Below are 22,660 nucleotides of genomic sequence, written 5' to 3' on the forward strand. Positions count from 1 at the left end.
CAGCAGAGCTGCTTGGCTTTGGCACAAAGAGCAAACTCAAGGGCCCTCTCCTCTCCTTCATTCATCCTCCTCCTCCTCCTCCTTCCTCCCCTCTTAAACCACCCTTAACCCCCCCCTTAACTCGATGTCTGGTGGAAAGAGCATGTGATGCTTATTTCTAAAGGCAGCAAAATAAGCTTTGGTAGTCTAAGACTGTAATTGGTTGTCTGCCTTTATCCTGGGAGCTCTGGGGACGGTTCAGAAGTAATAATTGTTACTTAAAGTGGATGAGCTTCTTGTGGCTTTCTTAGAACTGCAGAGCACCATGGTTGTCGGGTGCTTAGGGAAGCATCTGCCTGTCTGCAGCTTTCAAAACATTTTGTAAGCAAAGAATTTAGGTTTTTTCCTCTCTCCTGTGTATGGAGAAGTTACTCCTCAGTGTGTTCTTACAGCACTTGACGGAAAACTGAGTTCCTTGGAAGAATATTAAAATTGCTCAGTAACTTAAAGCCATTGGCTAAAATATCTGGAACTATATGGTTGCTCCTCCTTCAGTCATCTTCTGATACAAAGACTCAAGGTGTGAGTTTTTAGATATCTGAGGACTTGCTCTGGTTTTTTTTTCCCACTGGAACTGGGGGTTTTCCATGGCACTGCCTTGTAACCTTAATAGGATTTGTAACTATTAATCCATGGTCACTCTATTGACTTTCACTGATATTTATGTAAAGCAGTCTTGGGTTTAAAAACTGCACTGAGTGCTGAGTGGAGCAGAAAATCCAGACTCTGTGGTGATGTTACAGTGACTTTGTGAAGGTATTGGAGGTAAATGCAGTTGTTTCCCTACAGCTCATTGTACTTGGGCTCCAAAGCAGAGCCTGTCCAGGTCCTGTCATTCCACACACACTGCATCCTCCAGAATACTCTGAAGCATTTCCTGTGGTCATCTCCAGTAAATGAAATTCAGTGAAAAATAAATGTAGGGCAGTGCTGCCTTTCTGCAGCCTGAGGATCCCAATTGTTTCGTACAGTTTTTATTCTGTATGACCAAAAAAGGACCCTGCAGGCGGCTGGATGAGCTGATCAACTGCATTTCCCCGGAGTGGGAGGGTGAGGATGCAGAGCAGGAGCCCTGTAAATAATCCAGGTGAGTGTGAGGCACAGTGCAGACGATGGGGGCTGTGCTTGCTGTGCTCCGCTGCCTCTTCAGCCTTTGAAGTAATTCCCAGGGATGTCCTCAGGCTCTTGTCCCAGCTTAGGCTGACAAAAGGCTCTGTCCCTGCCCTCACCAGCAGTGTCACACGCTCACACACATGTGCCAGGCCAGGAGAGCCAGCCTGGCAGAAAGACTAGATTAGGTGCTGGGAGGATGAGTGGGGCGAGGGCTGACTGTTTGATTCTTCAGCTGAACTGGGGGAATTGTTAAATCAAGGCTGGTTACTGACTTGGCTGTTCTCTGCACTGTTTGCTTTTCCTCACAAAATTAAAAAGGCTGGGTGCTGGCAGCTCTTCAGTTGAGGCAGGGGCAGATTTCTGTGCCCCAGGGAGTTCTGCAGAGGAGCTGGGGGAGACCCAGATCAGGGCACTCTGGGGCTTGGCAGCTCCATGCCCAGGTACTGCAGAGGGGTTTGACAAAAGAGCATCAAAAGCCCATCAGTTTTATCAGTTTTAGAACTCCCTCTCTCCTTTCTTGGCTTCCTAAACTGTGCTGGAGTTAGTGGAAGTCACAAGGGGAATACTTGTCCTTTTATATAACATTGGAGACTAAACTGAGGTTCTTGGCTGGCAGAGTGGACATGTCTCCACAATCCAGAACAGACTCCTGGGAGAGTTTGGAGCTGGAACTCGAGTGCAGTTACAGCAAGGGAGCCTGGTTGCATTGCAGAGAAAATGTGAGGAGAAAATTTTGTTCCCAAACATCTTTTTAATTACCAGAACTGTGACCCCACAAACAGCGACTGGGCAAAGCAAGTCTGTCCACAGGGGAAATTCTGCTCTTCCTTGACGAACCTGATGGCATCACTGCCCTCCCCTTGGCTCTTTCTCAGTGCCAGCAGTGCTCCCTGTGTTCCTGGGACACCCATGCCTGTGTGTGCAGCACAGATCCCTGTCCATGTTTCCCTCCCTTGGTCCTGACAGGGCATCCCAGAGTTCCCAGGCAGCTGCTGCCAATAAAAACAGCCAGAGGAAAAGGGGCCATTCTCTCTGCTGAGCCCCTCTGACCTGGTTTGTGCTGGGCTCCAGCACGGGCTCTGCTCAGCCAGGGGGAAGGGTGAGTTGAGCTGTTTTGTTTTGGTTTAAACTACAGGGCAGGGAATTCTTTTCAAGCTGTAACTTTTCGTTTTCACTGGAAGGGCAAAACAGACTCTTAGCCAGTGGAAAAGAGGCTTCCAGTTGCATCAGCCAAGAGGCAAAAGGCAAGCACGTCATGTAACAAATGATCAGCTCTTGCAGAGGCTTCTTTATCAGAAGAATCACGGGTGCTTCACTTGAGGGGTTTAACACTGAGGTTGAGGTAGCCACAGTCACACATGGCTTTTCCTTTTTTCTGGCTTATTTCAGTGTTCCCAACTGGGCAGAGGGTATCACCCCACGATGGGTTTGTGCTCTGCCCATGGCAGAGGGATTTCTGGCAGAATCAGAATCACTCTGAATGGGAAATACTGATTTTGTGAGCAACTACTAAAGATTCATAGAATTTTGAGAACAAGAGAATGGCTGTTAAGAAGTCATCATTTGTAGAAGACTTGGAGAGTTGTATGGATTTATAGATCCATATCTATATCAAAGAGTAATTTTACGTGATGGATGTACCAGGAGAACAGTGAATTAAAAGAATAATTGTAAAGATCAGCAATTAAACAGCAGGTGAGCTGCCTGAGCATTTTTTATCAATGCAGGTTTCCAGGTAGAATCTTCATCATGGAACTTGGGAAAAAGTTCCTAAGTTGCAGTGAAGTCCCCAGTGGCCCAGCAGCTTTAGCAGTGTGTGGGAAATAGAAAAGATTTGCCTTTCCTCCCTGCATTTCAGACTGGAGTTTGTGGATCTGGGGTGTGCCTGGGAGGTGCTTGCTGGGTTTGCTGTAGCACAGCCTGCTAGAAATGCCTTGTGTTTGCTCCCAAGGATAAGTGCAATCAGCAGATGTCATCTGGCCTAATTTTTGTGCTAAAGGAATAAACGGAAAGAAAAGTTGAGACAGGAGAGAAAACGGGTTTTTTTCTTTCTTTTATGCTAGCCAAGAAGCTTTGAAAATGGATGATGAGTTGTGCCAGGGGCTATGTAGAGTGTTCTAGAAAATAATTTAAATTTGCCTTTACAAAATGAATTCATCAAAGGGTACTTGTAGGACTTTGCTTTAAACTGTGATAGTGCCTGAAATAAAATAGCCCAGTCCCTTTTCACTTTTGCTGTTGGAAATTCTGGATGTGTTTCCATAGAAATTAAAGATTTTTGCACAGGTGTGAGAAAAACTCAGTTCCCAGCTTTCTCAGATGAACCTCCCATGCTGCCAAATGACCAAATCATCTCCTCTTTACATCCAGTTCTCAGATGAACTTCCCATGCTGCCACATGACCAAACCATCTCCTCTTTACATCCAGTTCTCAGATGAACTTCCCATGCTGCCACATGACCAAACCATCTCCTGTTTACATCCAGTTCTTCCAGACCAGCTGGGAAGGTGCATTTGCATTGAAAAATCAGATTTTTGCACTGCCAGGAGCCCCCTCTGAGGAAGAGACAAAGCCCCCGAGGCTCATCCGTGGGCAGGGAGAGCAGGTCAGTCCAGGAGGGATTTTTCCACAGCTCCTTCTCTGCCTGTGCCTGGCAATTGCTCCACGCTGTGGTTGGTGGAGATTCCCCCCAGGTCGCACTTGGGGGACACACTGGCAGCCAGCATGTGCTGTGAAGGCAGGAATAGAAAGCAAATACTTCCTGTAATCACACGTCCCAAAATGACAGGGGAAAATGAGTACTTGTGCTTCCACCAGAGCAGCGAGAAATGGGAAGATGGAAAGTCTGGATTCCTGCCCAATGAAACCAAAATTGTAAAAAAAAAAAAAAAAGGAAAAAAAAAAGAAAAATAAAATAAATGCTCCATACACTCCCTGGAACTGACACTGCAGTGTGGTCGGTTTTTTCTCTTTTAAATATCTACAGGAGACAAGCAGTAAATCTTCTTACAGCTCCGTGGCACAGCTTTATTTTTAGCTTTTTTTATTATGGAGACAACCCTCCCCAGCTTTCAATCTGTACCTGAATATATTTATTCCTCTAATCCACGTGAAAGTGCAGTCCTTACAAAGACCTCTAATACCTTATTAATCACTTCTGGACCACGTCACAAAGAGGCTTTAGGAAGAAATGTTCTGGCCATGGGCAACGTGCTCCTGGAGGCTTAAAGGGTGTGGATAAAGGGCTCTTTTCCCACGTGGAAGAAGCCTCCACTGGGCAATTTTTAATTTGATTTTAACTGGGAATCTGAAAGAAATCTGAAGACAGAGCCCTCTCCCTTCTCGTGTGGTTCAGCCTGTTCTTAGAGAGACTCAGGCCTGTGATTCATGAAAGCAGCACATGGAGAATTCCAAGTTCAGTTCCCAGGTGTGGGAATTGTGGTCTCAGTAACCTCCAGAAGTGGATTTGAATCCTTGTCACTGGTCAAGGTACATTCCTTCTGAAATGCCATTTTACACAGCTGGGGAACTTCATACATCCCTGTGCCAGCAGGAGCCCAAAAATGGGTGCTCCTAGAGGAGGAGTGGCCCCACAGGCTCAGGACTTCACTGGGCTTAAAATAAAACCTTGCATCCATCTCTCTTCCAAGTAAAAGCAGCAGATAAATGTCATGGCACCCTTTAAAAATGGGTCAGTGGTGTTACCCATTTTCTCTCTGCTGCTCAGCTGGGTGTGACTGGTCTGTGGTCACACAAGTGAACCAGGAAAGCCACCTAGAATAGACCCTGGAAGTTCTCTCTCTCAGTTCCACTTGTATTTCTCAACGTGCCCTTCGTGGAGCAGGAACAGGGCTCAGACACTGATTGCTCAACCGTGGTTTATTTTCTGGAGTTCAGAGTACCATGAAATACAGAGATTGGCAGCTCCTTCGGGGGCACAGGGTGCTCCCTGTTGGCTCTTATCTCCTCTGCTGTGGTTTTTCCTGTGCTGTCTGGCACGTCTGGGCCCCAGCAGAGCCTCCCTGGGTTTCTCTGGGTTTGCATCAGCCCAGCTCTGGTGGTTGCTGCCCTGCTGAGAAAGTGGCTGAGTTTTTGCACCCAGACGGGGAATCCGATGGGACAGGAAGCTCCACCCGTTCTCAGGGTGTAACTGAGCTCCCCGGGTGAGAATGAGCAGCGGCCTGAGCAGGATGAGAGGATGCTGTAGATTTGCAGCCCAGTTTTTATTTTCTCTGCTTAGCCCTGCTTTTCCAGCTGCGGGTTTTCCAGTGGAATCGTTTCTGATTTACACCTGCCTTAAGGATGCAAAATGGAATTCTTCAGCCTCGCAGTATTTTCCCTATTAATTTTTCAAGAGGTTGGAATACAGATTTCTCTGTGTTGGGATAGTTCAGTAGCTTTGGGGACAGTAAATCTTTAATTTCTAAAGATGCCACACGATGTGCCAGGATTCTGCTGGTCTGAGGCCCACATTTCCCACCCCTCTTCTAAAGGAGGGGTCGAGGCCAAGGGATGGATTCCCCAGTGAAAGCAGCACAGAAGTGCAGTCACCCCTGGCCTGGGAAAGGTGACCAACACAGATAAATGTGTGCCACTGCCCTGTTTTACCAGATCTGTGTCTTCAATCAGGTTTTGGGATTTCTTGCCTAACTCAGACCCAGTTACAGGGAGATTTTATCAGCAGAGGGTAAATCAGGATTTGGAGCGTGGGCTGATTTTTGAAGGTACATTTCTAAGCTAAAAATTCCACAGGTATGGAGGCCTCATAAATCTTTTCCACTTGTTGATGTTTTCATTCTGAACAAGGCAAAAGCAGCCCAGTTTTCAGTACCACATGTTGTGGGTTTGGGGTAGAGGAGCAAAGGATGAGGAGAGAGGAAAAACCTTTTCTCAGGTGCCTGGCATTGGGATACAGCAGGGGACAAAAAGTGAATTATTCTGGAAATGTGTTTTGGTAGATACTCAGGCACCAAGAATCTTCATACCTGTGAGCACTCCCACATCTTAAAATAAAAGAATTCTTTTTTTGGCTTATTTTCCATTGCTGCTGTAGCAAAAAGTGTCGTCGAGGTGCCTGACCTGGAACTGCTGGTTCTGTTCCTGGTACCGAGCTCTGGGGCAGGTTTGTCTTCCTAAGAAGGAGAGGGTCAAAAATTTTTTCCACTGGTCTCATGGTTTGTTACTGTAATACTTAATTGAAGTAGAAAATTTGATCTGACATGTCAAATGTGGCCCTGGTTGGCTGCAGGCCAAGCTGAGCCACCTAATTTCGGTTTGCCTTAAAATGGCTGGCAAAGTTCACAGCCCAAATTTTCCTGTGGAATGTACGTCTGAAATCTTTTTTTAGTGACTTTATAAACCTTCCTGTATCTTTTTTCCCCTAAAATTTGCTTGCTTCAGAAACCAACAGTCCCAGAGCTTAAGTAAATGTTTCACGTAAGCATTTCTGGGCCCGCTTTGAATCCTGAAGTTTCTTCCATCTGTGGGTTGGAGAAAATGTCTATTAACGAGTGGCTGTGCCCAGCACAAAGCCCATTTGACAGCAGATGATTAAGTTGCCTCCAATGGAAATAAAAATGAATAGGAAATAAGGAAATATTTATTTCAGTCTTCTCGAGTTTTTGTTCAAATGTTTCATAAATCACTTACGAAGATGGCAAAAAAGTTACATCGGGTTTTCAGTGTTTCTTTTGCAACTTGGTGTGTTTCACTGTTTGGCAAAGAGGAAAAAATGAAATCAAATCATCCCCATTTGAAGCAGTACCGAGGTTTGCTGGCTGCTGTGGCTGGGCTGGAAGTGTCGGAGTGGGGTATCTCGGTGCCTGGAATCTGTCCTGGAGTGGGATGTAACGGCTGAGTCACATGGAGAGAAGATTTGGTGTTCAGTGTCTGTCTTCTTCCACATCTGAGTCTCTTCCTGTAGTAGAAACTACTGGAATTGTTGCATTTTTACATTGTTAAAGTGAAACCTAAATCCAAGGTGGGTTTTTTACAAAGAGGCAATTCCTGCCTCAACCAGCAGATGATCCATATAAACCAACCAAGTGGGATAGGGATGGAGAGATTGGAGGAGTCATCACAGCAGTTCCCAAACCACGTTGGCAGCAGCCCCTTCTTGAGTCGAGTGCTGCTCCACGTCGGGCAGCTCTGGGTTGTCAGGAGTGTCCAGGGGTGGGGGGATGACTTCAGGTTGGAAAAACCTGCAGGCTCTGCCCAGCAGCTCCTTCTCTGTGTCCTTTCCATCCCTTTGGGGGAGCACAGCCCTGTTTTCCCCTGTGTTTTCCTCCTTTGCTGCTTTTTTCCAGCTGCAGCCCACGTTTCCAGATCATCACGGGCTCCTGGACAGGGAAGTGAAGGAGCATTCCCCAGGTTTTGGGCTCAGACCCTCCTGGTCCTTGGGATCAGCCTTGACTTGAAGGCGAAAGAAGGGGGACAGTGGAGAAAGCTGGAGATGATTCCTTAGAGAAGCAAACGAGATCATTCTGTTGGAACATCTCCCCCCGGCCTTTCTGGGCTGAGCCTCCTCCCCATTTCCAGAGCTGGCTGTGCTCGGGGTGCCGGCGGTGCCGGTCCCGCTCCGGTCCCATTCCCGGGCCCGTCCCATTCCTGCCTGGACAGAATGTTCAGGACGGACGGACGGACGGGGGGAGGGATGGGTTCCATGCTGAGTCTTGCCACCTGTTGCCTGTTTCATTCCAAGCCCCCCTTCCTCCCCACCCTGCAGCTCCCCTCCCTGCACAGCTCCCCATCCCCAGTGGATAGGGCTGGGATCAGGAGCCACTTGCCAAATGCCTTTCTGATGCTGTCACTAATTCTGCACAGGCAGCATCTCTGAGAGCAAAACCAAATCTTTTCCAGTTCATTGTCCTGTGTTTTGTACAGAAAGGGCTCAGGAATGCCTTTTCCTAGTTGGGCACAAGGGGAGGGCCCGTGCCACGGGGGGGCAGGAGGCAGCCCCGGGGAAGCCTGAAGCTGTGCCCAAAGAATCCGCTGCAAATCCCATGGAGCTGGAATTTGGCACTGGCACGGGCTAATTTTGTCCTGGGGGTTGCACACACACACACACACACACACCCACCCCCTCCCATGTCATCCTCCTTCATCTGCTGCGTATGGAAAGCTGCCCCGAGCTCCGTGGTGCCAGGGAATGTTGTGCTGAGCCCTGCAAGCTTGGCTTGGTGACGGTGCTGGGCACACTGGGCTGTCGAGGGCAGCGAGGGGGTGCTGCCAGATGGGCTGGCATGGGCTGGAGAATCATCTGCCCTGCTCCCAGGGGAGCAGCAGGCTCTGCTGGGACATGAGGCTGTCATTTCCTCCTAAGCGAGGTGCTAATGGGGTGCAGTTAGAGAGCTCTCAGGTAGGGAGTCCGGAGGAGGGCATTTGGACAATTCCGCGGGTTCTTTTCAGGTAAATCATTTAAATCACAGTGCTCAGGGTTCAATAGTCACCTGGAGAAGCAGCCTCTGAGTTCCCAACTGAAGATGCCTTGAGGGGACTGATTTTCAGGACACAGGACGTTGGCAAGTAAGATCCTTTCTGTCACTGGGAAGGACACCTGGGCTGGAGCAGTTCAGGCTCCCAGGATGTTGCCATCCACAGGTTCTCCAGACACACCTGGATCAACACTTGTTTGCCCACAAAAATCACAGTGAGGTGTGAGGATGAAACAAGTGAATGCAAATATGAGCAATTATTAATTACTGCAGTGTGGTTCTGCCACCTTTCTGGGAACCAGGCAGAGTGGGAATGGGGAAAGGTGGAGAGTTAACTGCAAAAAGACAGAAAAAGGAATAGAAACGGGGGTGGGATGTTTCTTTTATTGTTTCTGGTCATGATGCAGCACAAGGTCCAGAACCCTCTCCCTCCCTGCTGTTAGAGGTGTTTGTACTGGCAGGGCTTCAAGCTGGTATCCCCAGTGCACCAGTTAAACCAGTAGTTACCAATTTTTTTGCAAGCCACGCTGGGACTATAGGAATTTTATTCCTTCACAGTGTTGAAGGAAAGGGATTTTGCTTGCCAAAGGGCTTTCTTATGCTTGAGGATGATTTATGGGCCAAGCTGAGCCACTTGTGGAAAAGGCAAAGCAGCTCTTGGCAGCACCCCCAGAATCCACTGCAGCTGTGGGGTAGTGAAGTCATCGGCATAACAACCACTGCAAACAGAATAACAAAGTCTGTTCTGTTCTCGTTTAAAATAATCTTTCCAGTTCAGCAACCACATTAAACTTACCTTTCTGCATACAAAAATCATAAAAGGCCAATAGTTCTCTGCAGCTTGGAGCGAGTGTCTCACTTCGTTCACTCCCCATCTCTCCTGCGCCATCCACACTTGACCCGAGTGTCTCCCATGAAGGAGTGAAGTGTGTTATGTCACAGCCTGTGTCTGCCCCTTGTTTGCACTCCTTTGTTTGGCTTTACGTTTGAAAAAAGCGGAAAAACACCTGGTTTCTTCCTTTTAAATAACAAAATTTGCTTTTGCCTTGTAACTTGTTTCTAAGCTGATTGCAAAATGAGGAATTCTGACTTTGACTTTTTCCTGCCTGTTTTTGTTTCAGGTCTCATCAGATCCTCCTGCTTCCAAAAAGCCCAAAATAGATGACTCTGCTTCCCAATCTCCAGCTTCTACTGAGAAGGAAAAACAGTCCAGTTGGTTACGGTCCTTATCCAGTTCATCTAATAAGGTGATTGTTGAATCTTTTGTAATCAAGAGAGATCAAATTGGCACAAAGCATCACTCCACTGAAACCAGAGGAGAAAGTGAGGGAAAGAACATGCCCAGGGTTTCTAAAGTAGTAACATTTCTATAATTTTCCTGGTCAGCATTGAGCTACACAGTCCCCCCAGATTCCTTGCCACCTTCCAGTGCTCATTGCCCTGAATTGTGACAGGGAAGTAAGGAATTCCCTCGTGCCTTTGAGGTACAGGAATCCTGCAAGGCTCAGGAGCTGTTTGTGATCCCTACAAACTACACTGAACTTGTTGAGTGCAGTCCCCCTCCACCAGTGGAACCCCTGAGCGAGGAGGTCACGGCCAGTGCGGAGCAGTTGTGGGGATAACTGAGGGTGCCCTGGGAAGCCCGAGTTCCCCTCCGTGGTGATTTTATGGTTTCAAAGGTTGTTGGGAGTCACTCATTTCCTGCCCTGTCCCCAGAGCATCGGCTGTGTCCATCCCCGGCAGCGCCTCTCCGCCTTCCGGCCCTGGTCCCCCGCCGTGTCCGCCAGTGAGAAGGAGCTCTCCAGCCACCTGCCCGCCCTGATCCGGGACAGGTAAGGACACAGGGACAGGGGGCTTGGGAATGGCAGGTGGCTCTGGGTTTGTCCCCGTGCTCAGTCAGAGCCTTTGCAGCTGCAGGGATTTAATTTGCAGAAAGGAAACACAAAAAAGTGTTGATGGTTTGTGAAGTGTGGGGTTTTAGGTGACACCTGCCATGAAAGTGCCAGGTGGAGGCTGCTGGGAAGGGGCGGTCACTTGGGGGCACAGTCATTGAAGTTCTTGGGCTTTGCTGCTTTAAAGGAAGACGGAGTCCCTGTCCTGGGGCGGTGGTCAGGGAACTCCAGCCACTCCCAGGCCCCTGTCCGTGGTACCTGCAGCAGCTCCTGGGGCTGGGCAGTGTTCCCAGCACAGCTCCATCCTCCCCCATCCCCGCAGTGCCAGGGAGGCCGAAGGACAGCAGAGACTTCCCCAAAGCCTCTGTGGGCCCTGGCCCTGGGGAGCCCTGGCTCCTGAGCCTGTCAGACCCGTCCAGACACCGAGGCCACGCTCTGCTCTTGGAGAGGAACAGCACTGAGTGAGTCACCCACAGCAGGTGGGACTGTGGTGTCACACTGAGAACAGAAAGTGTGGGGGCAATTCGACATCCCTGTGCCAGACTGGAACTGTGCAGTCTGAAAAACCTCCAAGCCAGATTTCTGCCTGAGGGTGATGATTTCTTTGGAAAGTTTGACTTAAGTGACCAGGTGTTTTTAGGGAGTATTATGGAGAACATACTGTGCTGCCCTAATGAACAAGTTTCTTAGAAACTGCGGGGATTGATTAAAAAAAAGAAAAATAGAAGGAAAAAAGCCTACCAGCATATCCTAATTTTTAAACTAGGTGGAGAGAGAAGTGGTGTAAGAATGTGCCCTTGGTATCTCTGTGAGAAATTTGGCTGATTTCAGTATTGGATAAAACCCACCTTCAGCAGCTCTAGGAGAAATTTTAACTGATACCACATCATGTTGTAGGTGCTGATTTGAAGTTGCAAAGTCTTTGCTCTGCTTTTTGCAAAATTCCATGTGTTTGATGTTATGGTATTGCTGCCCTTTAACACCAAGGTTTAACCAAAGGTTTGTTGGGTGTTGTACCTTTGGTTTTACACACAGACGCTCAGGTGTGTGTCAGAATCACAGAGGCACAAGAAGATGCTTTTCCACTCCATGGTTTTCCTTGAGGAAGTGCTGTTTTGAGATGACAGAACATTTGTGGATAGACACAAGTCCAGCTGCTCAGCTGCATAAAACAGCAGTGCCATGAAGAGCAGGAGGAAACAGCTTTAGGACTTTTAGGCTCTGGGAGATCTCATCTCTTTGGTGCTCTTAGGATATGTGGCACTTGGGATGGGATCCCTTCTCAGGGACAGCCATCATCCCCGGGTTTAATGAGGGCAAACCCACTAAAAGGTACCATGGGCAGGTTGTCAGCTGGTGTAAATCAGTGGGATTCACTGCCATTCCCACGTGTGTTTGCAGCTGCAGTGTAACTCTGGATTGGGAAGCTCTCCAAAGGCAGGAATGTGACCATTTTCTCCTTCCTTTTGCCTCCCCTCCGAACCAGCTTTTACTCCTACAAGAGCTTTGAGAGCGCCGTGGCCCCCAACGTGGCCCTGGCCCCTCCAGCCCAACAGAAGATCGTGAGCAACCCTCCCTGTGCCACCGTGGTGTCCCGGAGCAGCGAGTCCCTGGGCTCTGCCCAGCCGAGGAAGAGGAAACACGGCACGGAGCACACGGCTGTCCCCGAGGCTGCGGCCACCGCGGCCACCGCGGCCACCGCGGCCACCGCCCCCGAGGAGGACAAGGAGTCGGAAGCAGAGATTGAAGTAGAAACCAGGGAAGAATGTAAGTGACACTTGTGGCTGCCTTTGTTTCGGTTTAGTTGGGCTGGGTTTTCTGCAGGAGTTCCTGTGCAGCTTCCATGGGATTGAAATGGAATTCTGGAAGCCCAGTGCCTCAATGGTACCTTTGTGACATGAGTTGCACAGTCACAATTCAAACAAATTGCAAGTCAGTCCCTTAAGTCAAGGTTGCATTTTCATCATATTTCAAGTATCAAAGTATAAAATGAGTAGTTTTTAAATTTTCTTTCCTTTTTTAAATTGATTATCAAGTGTCTCTGTACAGAAGGGCCTCAGCACATTTTGACCTATGTAAATATATAAAATACATATGCGTTGTATATAATTATGTACTAATTTTTGACATTTTCAAATTAATTTTTAATGTTTCTGTTTTCCAGTCACCTCCTCCTTATCCTCGCTCTCCTCCCCATCCTTCACCTCCTCCAGCTCTGCCAAGGACATGAGCTCCCCTGGGATGCAGCCCCCAGCCCCTGTGAACAGCTCCTACGAGGTGGCCGCACACCCCGACTCCCACAGCAGCGGGCTGGAGGCTGAGCTGGAGCACCTCAGACAGGCCCTGGACAGTGGCCTGGACACAAAAGAAGCCAAAGAGAAGTTCCTGCACGAGGTGGTGAAGATGAGGGTGAAGCAGGAGGAGAAGCTGAACGCGGCCCTGCAGGCCAAGCGCAGCCTGCACCAGGTAAGGCTGCCCTGCCCTGCCCTGCCAGGTACAGCCCAGCAGGGAGCTCTGAAAAAGGAATTGCCTCATTTTTCCCAAATAGCAACAGCCTTTGCTGGGGCTCTGTTTGTAAATCCAGCCGGGAAACCAAAGCGCAGGAACCAGTCCTACATTTTAAGCTTGCCACCTGTTTTTCCTTGGGTTATAAATCCATGGTTACCAAAATCAACATCTTTTCATTACTGAAAAAATCTTCTCGTCCAGCAGAGTTTATTTTGTTTTCATTTCACTGAACAGGAAACATTTCTGGAGGCTTTAGCTGGAGTTTTAAAAGCTTTGTGAGGGAGGGTGTTCCTGAGACATGGCCACAGCTGAAGTAAGGGCTTTGTCAGGCATCCCACTGGCCTGCTGAGCTTCAGTCAGGGAGGCAGCTCCTTACTTCTGGACTTCCTGGATCCATCAGTTGTATCAGTGGTCAGACAGGGCTGCAGATCAGGACTGAGCACAGTGATGGGTGAACTGGCTTTTGTTTGAGCTGGGGTAAAAAAAGTGCAGAGAAATAGAAGATGGAGCCAACGTAGAAGATTTGTGTGTTGTCTTTGAATGTTTTGTGTGGAGCTGTTCCTAAGCTGGGGCTGGAATCCATGGGATGGAGTAAACAAGGGCCTGGTTTGATCGAGTATGGGACACACAAAACCAGCATTGGTTCTCCTTATTTTTAGTTACCCTGAGCAAATTGCTGAATTCCTTTGTATTGCAGTAAATCTGTGTTTTATTTTATGTATTTAAAGTAAACATTTATGAGTAATACCTAAATAGTGTGTACTTAAGGCAGGAATTACATGAAGCAGTTGAGTGTTAAATCAAGCCCTGTGTCAGAGGCAGAGGGACTCTGGTGTCCAACCATTGTTTTCCATTTGGGAAGGTGTGGATTCCCAGTTCCACACACAGAAAGCTTGTGTGTGTGTGTGTGTGTGTGTGTGTGTGTGTGTGTGTGTGTGTGTATACTCCAGAGGCTGTGTTTGTACTTCCAGGGGCTGTGTTTGTACTTCCAGAGGCTCTCTGTACTTCCAGGGGCTGTGTGTGTATTTCCAGAGGCATGGCCAAGCTAACAATGGCCTGGCTGGGAAGTGAGATTGTCAAGAGAGTGAATTTCCCATGACCCTGCAGTGTTACTTCACAGCAACCGGGGCTGGAGGGTTTGACTCGGACAGGGAGGAAATGCTGCTTCTGGGGCAAAAAATAGATCTTTAGTTTCTAATTTAACCATTTAGGAAACGTGAGCCACATCTCTGTGCTTGCTGTGAACGTGTATTTGAACAACTTAAGAGTTTCTTCCTTTGTACTTTGAGGTTCCTTATCATTATCACCTCAATTAATGGCTCCCTCGTGGATTTGAGATTCCAAGGCAGCAGCTCCCAGCCTGGACAGGGGGAGTGGCAGCTCCCAGAGCAAAGTGTGGTTTCAATTCACCTTCAGGTTTTAGCCTGGAGTTTTCCAGCTTTTGTGACAGAGCAGCCCATGGGCTGGTTGTCAGGTGTCTTGGGGCTCACCCCAGTCACCTACAGCACCCCAGAGCCAGGAAAAAAACAGTTTGTGCTTTGTCCTTCCATTAAGTGGATTTTTTGGGGCTTGATAAAATGGAACTGATTTCTGCAGGAAGTAGAGAACTGTCCTGTCGAGCTTTGCCGTACACAAAGGACACTCAAACTGCACTTTCCACGTTGTGCATCTTCAGAGCCTTCAGCTCCAGCCCAGGCACTGCAGTCGAGTGGTTTGGAACGTGGAGCTGGTGCTGGAGCTCTCTCCAACTGCAGTTCATCTTTATTCAGGCCCAGATGGTCGCAGCTATTCTGCTTGACAAAGCAAAATGGGGCTGTAGCACCGAGCTTTTTGTTATGCTGGGCTTCAGGGTAGCTGGAGTGCAGGAACTCCACAGGATTTAAAGGCGAAGGGCTTGTACAAAGTTCAGAGTGGGGTTTAGCCATGGGCTGCCTTGGTCACAACCAGCAGGAGGTGGGAATGTGGTTTGGATGGCTTCCCTTGCAGCTCTGCTTCCTTGCACTCACTCCTTACCTGCTTCTGTGTCCCAGGAGCTGGAGTTCTTGAGAGTGGCCAAGAAAGAGAAGCTGAGGGAAGCAACAGAAGCCAAGCGCAACCTGCGGAAAGAGATCGAGCGTCTGCGAGCCGAGAACGAGAAGAAGATGAAGGAAGCCAACGAGTCCCGGATCCGGCTGAAGAGGGAGCTGGAGCAGGCCCGGCAGATCCGCGTGTGTGACAAGGGCTGCGAGGCCGGCAGGCTCCGGGCCAAGTACTCAGCACAGGTGAGACCCAGCAGGGGCTGGAACAGCTCCCTCCCCCTGCCTCTGCATCCCCTGCCAGGCACTGCTCCCAGCCCTGCTCCTGAGCTGGAAGCCTGGCTGGGAGAGGCATCAACAGAGGGCAGGGGCCAGCCAGGGCTCCAAAAAATGGGGCCTGAATTTAAACGCATTCCGTGCACCTGCCACAGAGATGTGCGGGGCCTCCTGTGTTAAAGGGAGCCCTCAAACACAGCCCTCAAAAGCTACTGTTTAACATACTTCAGTATGTGTATATTTATATGTACTTCAAATACTTCACATAGTTTAACACAGCCCTGAAAAGGTCCTGGCAGAGGGAATTCCAGGAGTTGTGAGACATAGGTGCTCCTGGAGGTGTTGCCAGGCCTGAAGTGGGAGCTGCAGGTCCCTGGCGTGGTGGCTTTAAGGGTGCAGGGGAAGAGCAGAAGCAAAGCTCACACTCTCCAGGGCTCTGATAAGAGGAAGGGGAGTGGCCGCCTGTGCCCGCTGAGACACGTCTGGCCAGGAGCAGGAAATGATGTGGGGCTTCCTCCCAGCATCACAGGATGTCTCACTGATAAGGGGTGATAAGGGGTGTCCAGACTAAACAGAGCCGCCCTGGGGCTGCTGTGCTGGGCGTTCCCCCTGGGCCCTGGGGAGCAGCACCAGGGCAGGTGAACACGGGCAGGGCTGGGCTGGGGGGCTCAGGTGTGTCCTGGGGTCACTGGGGATTTTCAATCTCCTAATGCATTCCCTCCTTGGGAAGGAACAGATGAGGTTTCCTAAGCTTAAAGGCTAAAAATCACCTCAAAAAGAACTCAAGTAGCCAATTACTCCTCTTCTCTGAGGCCAGGCCTGGCAGGTTGGCAGTGTCCCCTGCAGCAGCTGCCTGTCACAGCCACTCCTGAGTTCCCCAGAGCTGTCCTTGGGCAAAGGGCACGTGGCAGCTCCTGTTTTGGGGCTGGCACAGCTGGTAACACAAAGCTCCTGTGAGAACTCACTCCCAAGGCTGAATTTTTTAGGATGTCATTATAACTTTAAGTTCTTAACTTGTGAGAAATTTTAAGATAAAGCTTTATACATCCTTGTAGCTACAGCTGAGGTGCAACAGGAAGTTGGTCACACATTATTTTTGAGGAAACCACGGTTCTCTAGACAGGCTCAGTCTGACAGAAATAGCATCAGGCCAGGAGGGAGAAGACAACAGAGTCAGGGTGGAAATGTCTCTGTGTAGGCTTAAAGTATTAATGCTTAATACTCATTGAGTAGCTGTGGTTTATGCCTTCTTTTTTCTTACCCTGAAATCTAAACATGGATGGGGGAGGTATACCTGCATTTTAGCCCAAACCATTGGAGGTTTCCTTTCCTTGTTAAATGGCCATCTCACTGCAGAAATCTCCTTTTTCCAAGGGTGCTGTTCTCTGGTACTTGCACCCTCCAGTCCTGGGAGTTTTCTCTGCCTTTGTTGTCAGAAAGTACCAAACAGAGAGATCAGGGAGGCCAAGGGCAGCTGCAGGTCCTGCTGTGAACAAAGTGGGGACACTGCAGGGCTTTAATCCATAGCTGGGACAGGCCTGGCCCATCTGCAGCTGAGGCCCTTTCTGGTCCGTTCCATTAAAAATCATTGTGAAAGAGCTGAAAGTGAATCCCCTGTGCCAACACCTGGGGTTTGCTTTGCTGAGCTGCTGCCACTGCCTGAAGAAATAACAGCCATGCTTGAAGAAGTGACCAGAGTTCTGTGGCACTAAGGAATTCTTGAACTATTTCTTAACTCTTCTGGTTTTCACCTTCCTTTCTGGAGCTGGAGTCACTGGCCATATTTAGGTTTCAAAGATAAGCAGGCACTGTACTGCAGTAGTGTATGGAAAAAAGGAACAGGGAATTCCTTCCTTGCCTCAATCTTGATAATCCCATGCCTGGGTACACATTTTATTGCTTCCCTGACTCTGTGCAAGGTCTGTGGAGAGGCACAGGCTCCGTCCTACCCCATGTCCTACACCCATGTCTGTCCTGTCCCCACAGATCGAGGACCTGCAGGTGAAGCTGCAGCACGCGGAGGCCGACCGGGAGCAGCTCCGCGCCGATCTCCTGCACGAGCGGGAGGCCCGGGAGCACCTGGAGAAGGTGGTCAAGGAACTTCAGGAACAACTGTGGCCTAAAGCCAGCAGCCAGCCCAGCAGTGAGAGCACCTCGAGCCCCATGGAGAACTGACCCTTTGTCCTCCAGCACAGGGAGGGAGAGAGTGGGACTGGGAGTGCACGTGTGAGTAGTGGTGTCCTGGCACACACTTTAGGAATATGGATTCTCAGTAGTTGGAAGGCAAATGTTGTTACTCTCTAGAACAGAAGCACTGAATTCCGCCTCTTTTTTTTCCCAATCCATATAGCACAACATCTTACTGTGCCTAGAAAACACAAAGTGTTTGTAAACAAAATACTTTTAAGTCCACAGCAAATTTTCTACTGGCAAACTCCAAGCAAAGCAGCGTGGTCCAGCTAAACCCGGAGTCCAAGGCGAGCACGGCAGTGGCTTTGTGTTCTCCTGCCTGTTGGAACATTTTGGAATTTAAAAACAAACCAACTTTTCTTATAAGCTATTTAAAATAATTCATTACACAGACTTGGTATTAAAAAAAAAAAAAATTAACAAGATTTTTATAATGAACCTTTAAAAGCAAAACAAAAAAAAAGACAAAAAACAAACCTTCGATGCACAATTTTTAATGACTTTATAGGCTTTGGGATTCTTTGTGCAGAAGCCCCTCTGTGGTGATGATGCCATGTCAGGAGCAGTTTTCCAGCCATCTCGGAAGCCATTGCGGTTCCATCCCGTCACGTGGGTGTAGGAGAAGTTCAGAGTGCTTTTCCAAGTTGATTTTTTTTTCCTTAGAATGAATTATGTCCATTTCCCGCCCTGGACACAGGAAGAAGGGAAGCTGCAGGAGTGTGCAGGGGGTGAGAGGAGGAGAAGGGGTTGGATTGAGAGCCCCAGCCCGGCCCCACAGACCCCCCTGTGTTCAGAGACTTCACCCAGGAGCACTTCAACCTTGGGAAAAGAAAGAGAAAAAAGGAAGAAAGGAAGGAAATGGATGATGAGTTGGTAGAGGAACAAAGCAGAGACATCTGTCATTCTGAAATCTTCAGCTTTCAGTTTTCTGGAAAACTCATCTTGTTGCACCATCTTACCATGAATTCAGTATTTCCCTGCTTCCATTCTGAACTGTCAGTCAGGATTTCTGTGCCCAAGGAGAGTCCAACGTCGCAGTGTCGGATACTACAGAACAGAAAACCAACCTTTTTGCTGCTGTGAATAAGCCTACATCTTTTTTTAAAAAACTTTTTTGTTTTTAAAAAGAGAAATTACTTTAATTTTGGGATCCAAGCCGCAGCCCCGGGATACAATGCAGCAAACCATCACTGCCTTGGGGGTAGTGCTGAGGCTTTTTATATGTTGTTGTTTTTTTTTTAAACCTGCACTTTGTCAGAATCTTACTCTGCATTTTATTCCCTATTTCTAAAATGTACATGTCGAGCATTTGAGATTGTGCCCTAAGAGCTGTGCAAACCATGAACCCAGTCTGCCACCACTGACACCTCCCATCAGCATCCTTGTAAGCAAAGGAGGATGCAGCAGGCCCAGAATCCCCAGAGCAGGAATTCCCCCTGTGCTGCTGGTTCAGTTAGAACCTGGTTTTGTGGCTGTGTATCTGACCCGAGCTGGGGAGCAGCAGAGATGCTCCCAAAAGTGCTTAACAAATAAAGCTGGTGCTTTACTGATCATGAGAAAAGTTAATTTTCACCCATAAACACTCACCTCTGACACACTCAAGCAAGTGAAAATGTGGTCTGGGGCTGCAGATGTGCCTTCCAGCTCATTTTTCCTCTCAGCATCTTCTCTAGGCAATGCTGACACTTTTTTTACCTTAAAAGAATAAAAAAAAAAAAAAAAAGGGAAAAAAAAAGAGAACCCCCTATGCATCATCATACCCAGAAGTTATTCTAAAAGAAGAAACATATTTCCAGTAATCTTTATTTGCTTTTGGACATTGATGCAAACTATGTAAGCTTCAAAATTATTTCCCAGTAGACAGAAAGCGGCTTCCAATCCTAAAATTATGGTATTTACTTACCATACATTAGAGAGAGTTTTGTTTTTTTTTTTAAACAAGAGCTGTTTGCTTGAAACCATTATAATAACCATGATAATAACTGTGAGCATTAACAGAGAAGTTCATATATATGTTTTAGGTACAAAAAAGAAGAAATATGAAAGGAGTGGAATTACTGGGACAATGTAAAACTGTTGGGAGCAAGAAACAGTCACACCAAGTCAATGACCTGAACCTGTCTGTGGATACAGGGGTTGGCCCTTGTGTGTTTGGGATGCTGGAGACTGGCTCTAGGTGCAGATCTCCTTCTAAAGTGCAATGCAAAAGGAATTTTGATTATGCTTGAGCAGGTTGTTGTTTTGTTTTTTTTTTAATGTGGGGTTTTATTTTCTTTGTATGTTTTTTTCTGCGATTATTAAATCATATGCATGGATTAAACTCTGCCATATAGTCATTAATGGGCATTATTACTGTCTTATGTAAAGGGGTTCTTTTGTTATGCAGTATGCAGAAAAATGTTCTCAGCCTTATGATTTCCAGATCTGTATTATCCACTTATTTCTTCAAGGGAAACTAAACAACTGTAGCTGTAGCTGATCACTTTTGTGCATTTCAAGTCTCTCATGCTCTGCTTTACTGCCGTGTTGGGAACCACACAGAGAACAGACCCCGCTCCTGTGGCGGCTCATGGAAGCCTGGCTTTGGAAATTTTGCTTGTTTGGGTTTTTCCCCCTGATCTTTGATAGCTTCTCTCCCTTTATACCCAAGAAAAAATGGCAACATGTCCAAGTCCAGCTGGTTTTTCCCAGGAAAAGCCACTCACCTGAGCACACCATGAATTTTCCTTTTTGTGTTCAGGGAAATGCAGTCACTCACTGGGCATGAGGCTCCCCCGCTCCTGAAGGAGGGAAATCTGCAGGATTTTCAAAGGAAAAAACCAGAACAGTAAATAGTCAATCACCACCAAGCAGCCTCACCTGTGCTGCACAGGTAAAGGGTCACAGGGGCAGCAAGGAATCTCCAAACCAGAATTACAGCTGGGGCTTTCCTCTCTGCCCCACATCACAGTCACTCCATGCAGGGCAATACCTGCAGGTGAACTTGCCCCAAGACTGCCTAGAATTTGGTCCTTGGGAGTGAAAGGCCATTTCTCTCAATTAAGGTTTAAAAGCTCTAAGATAAATAAGGTGCAAGAAGAGCAGGAACAAACATTCTCCAGCAGCAGCCACTGCCCAGGAGGGGCTCACAGGAGTCTGGCTTAAACTACTGGGCATTTCCTAACCATGTTTAACAATCAGATTGTTCTTTCTGCAGAATAGATCAGTTATTTCTGCAGAGTGTATAATTTAGTTCTAATTCAGAGTAATTAGAAGTGTGTCTGTCCCAGCCCCAGAGGCCGATTCTCACCAGGGTGGGTCTGCAGAGCAGCCCCCCTGTGTGAAGGTGCTCAAGGCCAGGGAGCTCTGGGGTCATTCCTGTGTCTGCAACACCTCAGTAAAGCTGTGTGAGCCTGGTCCCATGGAATTCCTTCCTTCAGCCCCCACTCCCTGCTGCATTCCCAGGGAGAGGGGCTGCCCCTCCATCTCCCCCATCCTCTGTGCTTTAGTTTCCTTTAAGAAGTTCCAAGGGAGAAGAGGTGTTTCATACAGGCTGTTGACTCTCCCTGTACCTACAAATATATTACTACTTGTATATTCAGTTTAATTACTCCTTGTTTCTATTACTGAACGAAGACTTAACGAAGGGAAAAAAAAAAAACAACAGCAATAACATTCATATCTATGGAGCAGCTAACTCTATACATAATATTCTGCTTTTCAAACAGAACTAGCCAATGTAAAAAAACATTAAAAGTAAATTCAACATGTAAATACTTTTTTTCATTTTACACTGTTGTATTATAAGTGTATATGGTGTTTACTTTTTCAAAACTCTTTCTTACCTGGTAGTTGTCTTGTTTTATGAGTTGTGTTTTTAACTGAGAAGAACCTTTGCTGTCTGTTAGGAAAAAACAAAACAAAATCTTTTTGCAAGTTTTCAATGTGGGTTATAACCTTTCTCCATCATTTGCATTTTATTTGTCCTTATTTTCACTGTAAAGTATTTTATTACCAAAAGGTTGATTTTTGTTCCATTCTGCCCTCTCAGCAGTCCATGTGTTTTAGAGAGAAGTTTTTTGTTGGCTTGGTTGTTGTTTTGTTTTTTTGGTTTTGTTTTGTTCTTTTAAATCGAAAGAACTCACAGAAATGACATTTTTTCAATTGAAGAAAAATAAATCTTTACATTTATAATAGCCAATAGCATTTCAGCACATTTTTGTTATCCTGGTCTCTCCTATGCTGCTGCTAATGACAATATTATGACTTACTCTACTATTCTAGAACTATTTTTATGTAAGTAATGTATGCTTTCTTGTTTATAAATGCCTGATTTAAAAAAAAATAAGAAAAAAGCTTGGCATATTTATCTATTTCGCTGTGTACCTTGATAGTCCTTTTCCACCCCCTTTTCCACATCCCCTCCCCCCGATGCAGATAATATTGTAAAATAAAGGACTTTATGAGATTATGTATGAAAATAGCTATGCTTATATACCACAGTGACTGAATGTACAGTGTATAGACGCATTACCGAAAATAAAATTGTTTGTCCAGAAAAAAATAAAGAGCTCTGGGATGTTTTTGGAGTTCTCTGTGCTTTGCTGAGGTGCTGCTCCCCCTTTGATGTGCCAAGGCCACAATCCCACAGCACCTGGTTCGTGTCTTCCTGGCCAGCCCAGGAAAATGACCCTCCCCAAGGCATCATTTAACACTAAACCTCTGCAGGGCTGCACAGGACACTGCTGGAAGGAGACTGGAATTTAATTGGGATCACTGCATTCCCCTGCATGGGGAAGCTCCAACACACAAGTGAAATTTCTTTGGAATAGTGAGAATTGTAAGCATAGAGAAGTTTGTTCTAGGTCAAAGAAAAAGAAACACAAGAGGGGAAAATGCAAAAACCAGGAGATGGAAACATATGTCAGAATAATTCTCTCATGGTTTTCTGAGAAGTGGCTGCAGAATTTCCACAGCTCTGGGACATTTCTGAAATGCCCTTGTAAAGCAGTGGAAAAGCTGGAGAATGAGCAAAGAGCTTAAAAAAATAAATCTCTTCTCCTTATTTGTGACTCACTCAGCTTTCCAATGGACGGGTTTGTGTCCTAAATGCAGCTCCACATCCTTGGGGAGGGATCTTGTGCCCCATATCTCACCCACATCTGTGTCCTTCCACCTGCGTAGCCTTACTGTGACTCTGGGTCCTGAAATTAA

The 22,660-nt window shown here is 47.3% G+C and overlaps 1 protein-coding gene across 1 annotated transcript in view; it reads left to right on the forward strand.

Moving 5' to 3' along the window:
- The window catches only part of SKI (SKI proto-oncogene), a 101,993-nt gene extending 79,958 nt beyond the window's left edge, over window positions 1-22,035 (forward strand). Inside the window, exons 3-8 of the mRNA XM_048326197.1 lie at window positions 9,708-9,833; window positions 10,303-10,418; window positions 11,965-12,245; window positions 12,643-12,944; window positions 15,017-15,247; window positions 17,264-22,035. Coding sequence (XP_048182154.1) covers window positions 9,708-9,833; window positions 10,303-10,418; window positions 11,965-12,245; window positions 12,643-12,944; window positions 15,017-15,247; window positions 17,264-17,452 — 1,245 coding nt within the window. The 3' untranslated portion in view covers window positions 17,453-22,035. The remainder of the gene's footprint in view (window positions 1-9,707; window positions 9,834-10,302; window positions 10,419-11,964; window positions 12,246-12,642; window positions 12,945-15,016; window positions 15,248-17,263) is intronic.
- The last annotated feature ends 625 nt before the right edge of the window (window positions 22,036-22,660 follow it).

Source organism: Corvus hawaiiensis, chromosome 22 (genome assembly GCF_020740725.1).
Source record: "Corvus hawaiiensis isolate bCorHaw1 chromosome 22, bCorHaw1.pri.cur, whole genome shotgun sequence".
Classification (NCBI taxonomy): Eukaryota; Metazoa; Chordata; class Aves; order Passeriformes; family Corvidae; genus Corvus; species Corvus hawaiiensis.